This window comes from Hordeum vulgare, chromosome 3H, assembly GCF_904849725.1.
Source record: "Hordeum vulgare subsp. vulgare chromosome 3H, MorexV3_pseudomolecules_assembly, whole genome shotgun sequence".
NCBI lineage: Eukaryota > Viridiplantae > Streptophyta > Magnoliopsida > Poales > Poaceae > Hordeum > Hordeum vulgare.
This window is the reverse complement of record NC_058520.1, coordinates 24,237,416-24,248,473: the sequence shown is the minus strand read 5'-3', so window position 1 is coordinate 24,248,473 and position 11,058 is coordinate 24,237,416. Positions and strand designations below refer to the sequence as shown.

General features: G+C 39.9%; 1 protein-coding gene across 1 annotated transcript; it reads right to left on the bottom strand.

Moving 5' to 3' along the window:
• Window positions 1–2,715: 2,715 nt before the first annotated feature.
• On the bottom strand, window positions 2,716–4,551 carry LOC123439362 (flavonoid 3',5'-hydroxylase CYP75B138-like). Its single transcript, XM_045116087.1, has 2 exons — window positions 3,617–4,551; window positions 2,716–3,472 (listed from the first exon to the last, which is right to left on the bottom strand). Exons 1-2 carry the CDS (start codon window positions 4,520–4,522, stop codon window positions 2,840–2,842), a joined length of 1,539 nt encoding a protein of 512 aa, XP_044972022.1. The 5' UTR covers window positions 4,523–4,551; the 3' UTR covers window positions 2,716–2,839.
• Between the last annotated feature and the right edge of the window lie 6,507 nt (window positions 4,552–11,058).

Sequence of the window (11,058 nt, the reverse complement as noted above, 5' to 3'; positions counted from 1 at the left end):
TACACCGCGTTACTACTAAGTAACAGTAGCGCCGTGAGCGAAAACGCGTTATTGATACGTCTCCACGTTTAAGGTTTTCCGTAGTAGTGTATAATAGCAAATAAATCTCTTCTTTTTCCCGTAGTCAACGTTGAACTATTTTAACTTTTCATGTAATTATTAAAAATAAAATCTTCATATGAGATGTATATATAATTAGGAACCAAAGTGTATTTTCCAAAGTTGTTTGATACTTCCACAGGACCAGCTATCACGGGAGATCCTATCTGCGGCACTTTGCGGCAGGGAAGCGCTGCAACGTAAGGGGAGCTTGCCTCGACTGGCTAAGCCCACCTATTTTTTTTTCTTCCAAAAATATCTAATATTGTTTTTATTATTTTCTGTTTCTTTTTTTCCTTTTCTGCTTATTTTTTCATTTTATTCTTTTTTTGTTTGTTTTTCTTTATTTTTCCCTTTTCTTTCCATATTTGAAGCAAAACATTTTTCGAATTTGAAGAACATTTATTAAAAATTCAGAATATTATTTTAATCTATGAACAAAGTTGCAAAATGATAAATGTTTTGAATTTTGAACATTTTTTAGAAGTAAGAACAGTCGAAATTTAAGAAAAATAGTAAAGCACGAATATTTTTTGAATCTTGAGAAAAAACTGAAACTATGACTAAATTTGAAAAACCGTGAGCAAATTTAGAAGCGTGAACAATATTTTAAAACACAAACATCTTTTTAACATTGGGAACAAAGTTTTGAAAAGGAGATTTTTTTTGGAAAACACAGAATAAAATTGAAAGTGCGAACAAATTTTTAATGCACGAACATGTTTTTATTCTTGAGAACAAATTTTCAAACAGAGAACAATTTGGAAAAATCCTGAACTAATTTGGAAGCGTGAACAATTTATTAAAGCACGAACATTTTTTGAATATTGAGGACGAAATTTTGGGAAGGAGAACAATTTTGAAATACCACAAACAAATGTTTAAAGCACGGACATTTTTTGAATCTTGAGAACAAATTTTGAAACCGAAAACAATTTTGAAAAATCCTGAACAAATTTGGAAGCACGAACAACTTTTTAAAGCACAAACATTTTTTGAATTTTGAGAACAAATTTTGAAACCAAGAACAATGTTGAAAAATACTGAACAAATTTCAAAGCGCAAACAATTTTTGAAAGCACGAACATTTATGGAATCTTGAGAACAAAATTTCAAAATGGAGAACAATTTTGAAAAAAAAACCGAACAAATATAGAAGAGCGAACAATTTTTTAAAGCACGACATTTTTCAAATCTTGAGAACAATTTTTGAAACCGAGAATTTTTTGAAAATTACTGAAAACATTGGGAAGCGCGAGCAATGTTTTAAAGCACAGACTTTTGTTGAATCTTGTGAATTATATTTTGAAAAACCTGAACAAATTGAAAAGGGCAAACACATTTTTAAACCATGAACATTTTTTGAATGTTGAGAATTTTTCTGAAACACAGAACAATTTTGAAAAATCCAGAACAAATGTCATCGCGCAAAGAATTTTTGGAAGCACGGACATTTTTTTAATCTTGAGAACAAAATTTCGAAATGGAGAACAATTTAAAAAAAACCAAACAAACCTAGAAGGGCGAAAAAAATTAAAGTACGAACATTTTTTAATCTTAAGAAACAAATTTTCAAACCAAGTATTTTTTTGAAAATTCCTGAACAAATTTGGAAGCGCGAATAATGTTTTAAAGCACAAACATTTTTTGAATCTTGAGAATAAAAATTTTAAATGGAGAAATTTTTTGAAAAAAACCCAAACAAATTTGGAAGCGCGAAAATTTTTGACAATTTTTTAAAATGTAGAAGAAATTTCAAACCATGAACATTGAATCTTGAGAACAAACTTTGAAACTGAGAACAATTTTGAAAAAACATGAACAAATTTGCAAGTGCAAACAATTTTTTAACCATTTTGAAGTCGAGAACAAACTTATAACATTTTGAAAAATTTAGGTCTCCATCATTTTTAAAATTTGAAAACAGGAATATGTTTTTTAAATTGTGACAAATATTTTGAAAATATGAACAATTTTTGACAACAAGATCATTTTTGAAAATTCTAAACGTTATTTGTACTTTTTGAAAAGCATAATAAGAATAAGGGGAAATGATATAAAAAACGAGAAGAAAAAACATAGAAAACAAAAAAAAGAACAGAATAAGACAGTGAAGAAAACCGAAAAAAAACAGTACAAGGAACAAAAGTTTCCGTGAACTGGTTTTAAGTTTTGTGGTCGCCGTTAGTATTTTTAGGTTTCTCGTTGTTATTCGGGGTGGCTAGCGTTGGATGTACCTCATCACGAGGTGGCCGGTTTTATACCTAGCGGAAACTCTTTCTGCGTTTTTTTATCTCGTAAAGCAAAACGATCCAAATGGGCTGGCCCAGCGTGAGCTGCGCCCGGTGCGAAGCTGCGATTATTTGCCGCAATATGCGGCGTACAGGGAATTCCAGGTATATGCCCCAGACAGCCAGTACAGGTGTATCAGTCGTTGGGCCATATGGGGACCGCTTCGGCCTATTGGACCTGTGACAAGCTGACAGTGTGGTGTGTGTATCCAGTTTGTCTGTAATTGGTTTTTTTTTTAACACAGTTTATACGTAGTTTAGTCGCTGGGAGAACCATTTGAACGAGGCATTGAGATTCCGCAGCGAAGAAAAAGACGCTGAGCAGTTCACTGCGAATACAAGTTACTAGTATTTGACTGAGTTCCCCTCGGGGATTGGTACATATATAAGCACGAACCAGCTAGCTGAGCAGGTTCAAATGCTATTAATACTAGTCCTAGTATATATATTCACGAATAATACAGCTCAGGCTTAGACAGCCTTGGTGTTGGTATAGCCACCAGGGGCGTAGCCTTCTTCATCACAATCCCAAATTTCTCGGACAGGTCAAGCTGGGCTCCCTGCGGGAGCTTCCAATCGAAAGCCTGCAGCAGCAGGGCCACCGAGTAGGCCGTCATTTTGTCGGCCATGGCAATCCCGGCACATATCCTTTTTCCAGAACCGAAAGGGAAATAGTCGAACTGGCTCCCGGTGAAGTCCCACTTGCGGGCATCTTTTCCGGCGAACCTCTCTGGGTTGAACTCGAGTGGCTCGTTCCACACCAAGGGGTTCCTCTGAATTGCCCAGACGTTGACGAATACGCGGCTGCCCTCGGGAACATGGTACCCCCCAACCGTGGATGCGGCGCTCGGGCTGTGCGGTACCATGAGTGGCAGCGCCGGGTGTAGCCGTAGCGTCTCCTTGATGACCAAGCGGAGGTAGTGGAGCTGCGAAAGGTGCGACTCCTCCACAAGGGCATCTCGACCCACAACGCTGTCTAGCTCTTGCTGTACTTTCTTGAGCACCTCCGGGTTATGCAGCATCTCCGACATGGCCCACTCCGTGGTGTTGGAAGTGGTCTCTGTCCCGCCAACCACCATGTCCTGCATGATTGCTCAAATAATCGGATTGATGTTTTTTTTTTTTTTTTAGGGAAACATCAGGACATCGGATCGATTGATGTTACGAAAAGAAACATGATACTGTTGAATGAATGTACACGTCACTAAGAGTAGCTGCATGCATACCAAGATCAAGGACTTGGCGTTATCCATTGTGAAGGGACTCTTGCCGTCGCCGCCTTGTTTCTCCATCTCGAGCATTACCTCCAAGAAGTCCCTCTTTGCACTGCCGCCGTTCTGTCCAAAACTAACCCGCTGCTGTATGATATTCACGAACATCTCATCGAAGCGCTGCCTGATGAGCTCCATCTTCTTCCGGATCCCCTGCAGGTCGAACCTCGCCAGCGCTGGGAAGAAATCAGACAGGTTAGGGGCGCCCAGCAACTCCGTGATTTCATCCACTAACCCCTTGAACTCAGCACCAACTGCGGCTCTCTCGTCCTCGCTCCCGACGGTGCCTCCCCATATGACGCTCGTCATCACGTTCATAGTATTCAGGAACACCTGCGCGCCGACGTCCACGGGCTCACCCGACCTGGAGTGGAGGTAGCGCAGAGTGGACCTGAACTCGCGCCGGCGAAGGTCGTGGACGCTTTCAAGCCCAGCCGGGCTCAGCATTTCGTGGACGCAAAGACGGCGGAGCAGGCGCCACATCGGCCCCACAGGGCTACCCACGATGTTCTGCACGCCGCCGAAGGAGACGGCGCTTCCGGCGTCCGGCATGACGCGGTTGGAGAAGACGGAGTCCTGCTCCCGGAGCACCTCCCGGGCCAGCTCCGGTGACGTGACGACGATCTCCACCTTGGAGCCGAGTCGGATGGAGAGGATAGGTCCATGCTTGGAGGCGAGATCTGCAAAGTAGGTGTGAAGGTTCCGGTCGATGAAAGGGAGGCTACCCACAAACGGGAGACCCGCCGGCCCAGGCGGTAACTGCAAACCGCTGCGGCGCCGTCGCGTGACTGCGGCGAGGTACAGTACGGTAGGCACAATCAGAGCAGCATAGAGAATGTTTGGTGGCACAGTGGTCTGCATGGCTCGTGAAAGTGTGATGGAACTATCGATTGCTGCTTTCCAAAACCCACTGGCAACGTCAACATTTAATGCAAGAACATTTTTGTCGGGATTCCAAAGGTATCCACCGACGGAAAACTATGGAGATGCTTTGATTTGTCCAGTACTACTACCCGTCGTCGTTTTCCTTGCGCTGACGTTGCACTACAGGTCTAAACCACAGACAAACTCACATTGATCTCTCTTGTTGTCTTCCCTAGCCGCCTCTACTAAACGATCTCGAAGGGGCAACGCCTTTCCGGTCGGTAACTTAAGAGCATCTACAGCCATGTATGATAAATAAAATCCTCAAACACCCGCAGATGCTTTCGGACGTGTTTATAAAAATAACTAGACACGTATCATATTATCATAACTGCATCCAGATATCTTATATTGGATTTTTAAATCTATACAATCAAAAAAAAACCTACATACTACATAGATCACCTTGCTACTCCTCATCGGAGCAGGCTGCTCCGCTTCGTCCTCCTCCGGATCCGCCACCTTCATCGGCTATGGCAGCTGCTCTCCCTCCTCCTCCTGCTGCTCCGTCTGTGTAACAGCCCAAGGGCACCTTTCCAAATCATGTAACCAATTTCATGTGTTAACCTTCCATGTTATGCCTCATGTGGTTTGAGTTAATAAAACTTTGCTTCATGACATTCATTTGCGCATCATGGCATCATGTCATTCATTCCATTTGATGCATCATGATATGTTGAGTGAGTGTGTGTTGTGGTGATTGTGTGCATTGCATCCAAGTGATACTTCTTGTGTGGAGACCCTCCCAACAATTCTCGTGAACAATATCTCCATCTCTCTTATTTCAGAATACATGATATGTGGTGGATTCACTTGCCCTAGTCCATTAAATAAAATGTTGGGGAGTTGTCTGATACTATGTATGTTATTGCAAATTATTCTTACCATGTTCTACTCTCTTTACCTTTTATTATCTGCAAGACAGTTGTAATGGGAATAAAAGGCATTTTTAATTTGTTTTCTCTGAAATATTCTAAGACCGATTTTATAAAATTGTAGCTATTTCTAGCATATCAAACAAATTCCCTTGCTCCCAAATTCGGTGTTCAATTTCTCCGATTTGTTTTCTTTATTTTGGTGTTCTTTTTATTATTCGTAAGAGAAACCAGTGAGAGAAAGAGCTCCCAGCCGGCCCACCTGCTTTTTCCCTCGTCCACCCGCGCAACCCATCACAAGCCAGCACCGTCGCCCACCTGGGCAGAGATAGAGGAGGAACGAGTCGTGCCGTGAGCTCACGGATGTCGAGGCTCCATCCCTTCACCCCCCTTTATAAACAGTGCCCCCTAGGGTTTCCCCTCTCCTTCTCTCGCGCCGCCGCCAGCTCTCTTCCTTCCCCTCGCTTCTTCCTGGTAAGTTTCTAAGAGAGGTTCAGTGAGATTCAGAGAGCTGCAGCATCGCGTCCCCTGTCGTCGTCTTCGTCCTCGCCTCTGGCCGGCTCCCACTAGTAGGAAAAGGACCATTAGTCCCGGTTCCAGAGGGCCTTTAGTCCCGGTTCGGAAATCGAGGCAAAATGATCGGGACTAATGCCCGAAACCTTTAGTCCCGGTTTGCTTAATTACGAGCCGGGCCCAGAGGAGCTCCACGTGGCCGCTGGGGGTGCCCAGGTATTGGAAATATGCCCTAGAGGCAATAATAAAGTAGTTATTATTATATTTCCTTGTTCATGATAATTGTCTATTGTTCATGCTATAATTGTATTAACCGGAAACAGTAATACATGTGTGAATATATAGTCCACAATATGTCCCTAGTAAGCCTCTAGTTGGCTAGCTCTTTGATCAACAGATGATCATGGTTTCCTGATCATGGACATTGGATGTCGTTGATAACGGGATCACATCATTGAGAGAGTGATGTGATGGACAAGACCCAATCCTAAGCATAGTACTAGATCGTGTTGTTCGTCTGCTAAAGCTTTTCTAATGTCAAGTACCATTTCCATGGACCGTGAGATTGTGCAACTCCTGGATACCGTAGAAGTGCTTTGGGTGTATCAAACGTCGCAACGTAACCGGGTGACTATAAATATGCACTACGGGTATCTCTGAAAGTGTCTGTTGAGTTGGTACGAATTGAGATCGGGATTTGTCACTCCGTGTGACGGAGAGGTATCTCTGGGCCCACTCGGTAGAACATCATCATAATGAGCTCAATGTGGCTAAGGAGTTAGTCATGTGATGATGTGCTACGGAACGAGTAAAGGGACTTGCTGGTAACGAGATTGAACAAGGTATAGGGATACCGACGATTGAATCTCGGGCAACTATCATACCGATAGACAAAGGGAATTGCATACACTAGTGGGGACGGGACCTTTAGCCCCGGCCTGTAAGGGGCTTTAGTCCCGGTTCAACAACCGGGACTAAAGGGGCGGGACTAAAGGCCTAACCTTTAGTCCCGGCCCTGTTCCAAGCCGGGACGAAAGGTGCTCCACGTGGGCGCCTCGTAGCGCCCCAGGGGCAGGCCCTTTAGTCCCGGTTCGTTACACGGACCGGGACTAAAGAGTTTCAGATTTTGTTTATTTTTGGGTTTTTTTGAATGAAATTATTTTTGGGTTTTAGGGTTTCAGGGTTTAGGTGTTCGGGAGATTAACGTGATGCCTCGTTTGGTGTTCGGGAATTAGTTTTCATATAATTTAAATAGAAATAATTATGCATACATATATATATATTAGATTAACTTATCTTACAAGCGAGCATATATATACAATTATATGGAGATCTGAATTATCGGGACTAGAGCCCGTCTATTCGATTACATGGATGAACATCACTAATGGCCCCTAGCTACACTAAATCGTCCTTTGTCATCTATAGCTTCCGTCCTCAGAAAGGTCGCAAGCTCCTCTGCAACAGCAATCGCGCGTTGCTCTGGTAGGACCTTCGTCCTCATGGCCGTGTACTATATAAGAAGAGGAGATGAATATGAATATCAATCATGATAACAAAGAATGACGGGTAAAAATAGAGGTGTGAATGTTCATTTCTTACGTCGAATCTGTGATCCTTGTGCTCACACGTAAACGTGCGAATGGTCTCGCAAACATAGTATCCGCATAGATGCGTTCCCCGTGGCTGCTGGTCGCACTTTACGAGAATAGAATATATATAATCAAAATAATAATCTAGCATCATAAATGTATTGAAAATAGAAGTATATCATACTACTACTTACCTGAGCCGCTCTAAAGGTCAGCTTCTCAGGCTCGATACCGGGAGTCACGCACTTGAACCGCATCCAAACCCTGCCCAACAAGGATAATGATTTGCTAAGTTTTTCATTAATTGATATATCAGAAAATCATCGAAAGAGACCGATAGAGCTCTATGATAATGAAAAGTGTTTGAAATTGAATAAATAATTCAAAACTATTTTCTATTTTCAAAAGTAATTATTTTAAATATCCAAATTATTAACTATTTTGTTATTTTCAATTAAAAACTATGTTTATTAAAATTCTTTTTGCATATTTGAGAATTTGACAAAACTATGATAATGAAAAGTGTTTGAAATTGAATAAATAATTCAAAACTATTTTCTATTTTCAAAAGTAATTATTTTGACTATCCAAACTATTAACTATTTTGTTATTTTCAATTAAAAACTATGTTTATTAAAATTCTTTTTGCATATTTGAGAATTTGACAAAACTATGATAATGAAAAGTGTTTGAAATTGAATAAATAAAGCCAAACTATTTTCTGTTTTCAAAAGTAATTATTTTGACTATCCAAACTATTAACTTATTTTTTTTGAGCTAGTTGACCCTGAAATTGAAAAGCACTACAAATGAACTCTGAAAATGTTGAAAGTTGGCATGCTATCATCATTTCACCCACATAGCATGTGTTAAAAAGTTGAGAGGGCTACGACAAAAACTGGATGCACTTCGTGTACAAAACGGACAATCTCTCTCGAAGTATCAGGGTTTCGAACGAGAACTTATCTCTTACAAAGGGATTTCATTTTTTTGAACTTATTTGAACTACATACTTTTTGTGTGTTCAAAATGCACCATTCAAAGGCATGTCACAAAATTTCAACAATTTCTGACTTCATTTGGTATTCTTCGTGCATTTACTTATTTTTTTTCCACCTAGTTGACCCTGAAATTGAAAAGAACTACAAATGAACTCTGAAAATTGTGAAAGTTGGCATGCTATCATAATTTCACCCACATAGCATGTGTTAAAAATTTGAGAGGGCTACGACAAAAACTGGATGCACTTCGTGTACAAAACGGACAATCTCTCTCGAAGTATCAGCGTTTCGAACGAGAACTCATCTCTTACAAAGGGATTTCATTTTTTTGAACTTATTTGAACTCCATACTTTTTGTGTGTTCAAAATGCACCATTCAAAGGCACATCACAAAATTTCAACAATTTCTGACTTCATTTGGTATTCTTCGTGCATTTACTTTTTTTTGAGCTAGTTGACCCTGAAATTGAAAAGCACTACAAATGAACTCTGAAAATGTTGAAAGTTGGCATGCTATCATCATTTCACCCACATTGCATGTGTTAAAAAGTTGAGAGGGCTACGACAAAAACTGAATGCACTTCGTGTACAACACGGACAATCTCTCTCGAAGTATCATAGTTTCGAACGAGAACTCATCTCTTACAAAGGGATTTCATTTTTTTGAACTTCTTTGAAGTCCATACTTTTTGTGTGTTCAAAATGCACCATTAAAATGCACATCTCAAAATTTCAACAATTGCTAACTTCATTTGGTATTCTTCGTGCATTTACTTATTTATTTTTTGAGCTAGTTGACCCTGAAATTGAAAAGAACTACAAATGAACTCTGAAAATGTTGAAAGTTGGCATGCTATCATCATTTCACCCACATAGCATGTGTTAAAAAATTGAGAGGGCTACGACAAAAACTGGATGCACTTCGTGTACAAAACGGACAATCTCTCTCGAAGTATCAAGGTTTCGAACGAGAACTCATCTCTTACAAAGGGATTTCATTTTTTTGAACTTATTTGAACTCCATACTTTTTGTGTGTTCAAAATGCACCTTTCAAAGGCACATCACAAAATTTCAACAATTTCTGACTTCATTTGGTATTCTTCGTGCATTTACTTTTTTTGAGCTAGTTGACCCTGAAATTGAAAAGCACTACAAATGAACTCTGAAAATGTTGAAAGTTGGCATGCTATCATCATTTCACCCATATAGCATGTGTTAAAAAGTGGAGAGGGCTACGACAAAAACTGGATGCACTTCGTGTACAAAACGGACAATCTCTCTCGAAGTATCAGGGTTTCGAACGAGAACTTATCTCTTACAAAGGGATTTCATTTTTTTGAACTTATTTGAACTCCATACTTTTTGTGTGTTCAAAATGCACCATTCAAAGGCATGTCACAAAATTTCAACAATTTCTGACTTCATTTGGTATTCTTCGTGCATTTACTTATTTTTTTTCCACCTAGTTGCCCCTGAAATTGAAAAGAACTACAAATGAACTCTGAAAATTGTGAAAGTTGGCATGCTATCATCATTTCACCCACATAGCATATGTTAAAAAGTTGAGAGGGCTACGACAAAAACTGGATGCACTTCGTGTACAAAACGGACAATCTCTCTCGAAGTATCAGCGTTTCGAACGAGAACTCATCTCTTACAAAGGGATTTCATTTTTTTGAACTTATTTGAACTCCATACTTTTTGTGTGTGCAAATTGCACCATTCAAAGGCACATCACAAAATTTCAACAATTTCTGACTTCATTTGGTATTCTTCGTGCATTTACTTTTTTTTGAGCTAGTTGACCCTGAAATTGAAAAGCACTACAAATGAACTCTGAAGTTGAAAGTTGGCATGCTATCATCATTTCACCCACATAGCATGTGTTAAAAAGTTGAGAGGGCTACGACAAAAACTGGATGCACTTCGTGTACAACACGGACAATCTCTCTCGAAGTATCAGAGTTTCGAACGAGAACACATCTCTTACAAAGGGATTTCATTTTTTTGAACTTATTTGAAGTCCATACTTTTTGTGTGTTCAAAATGCACCATGAAAAGGCACATCCCAAAATTTCAACAATTTCTAACTTCATTTGGTATTCTTCGTGCATTTACTTATTTATTTTTTGAGCTAGTTGACCTTGAAATTGAAAAGAACTACAAATGAACTCTGAAAATGTTGAAAGTTGGCATGCTATCATCATTTCACCTACATAGCATGTGTTAAAAAATTGAGAGGGCTACGACAAAAACTGGATGCACTTCGTGTACAAAACGGACAATCTCTCTCGAAGTATCAGGGTTTCGAACGAGAACTCATCTCTTACAAAGGGATTTCATTTTTTTGAACTTATTTGAACTCCATACTTTTTGTGTGTTCAAAATGCACCTTTCAAAGGCACATCACAAAATTTCAACAATTTCTGACTTCATTTGGTATTCTTCGTGCATTTACTTTTTTTTGAGCTAGTTGACCCTGAAATTGAAA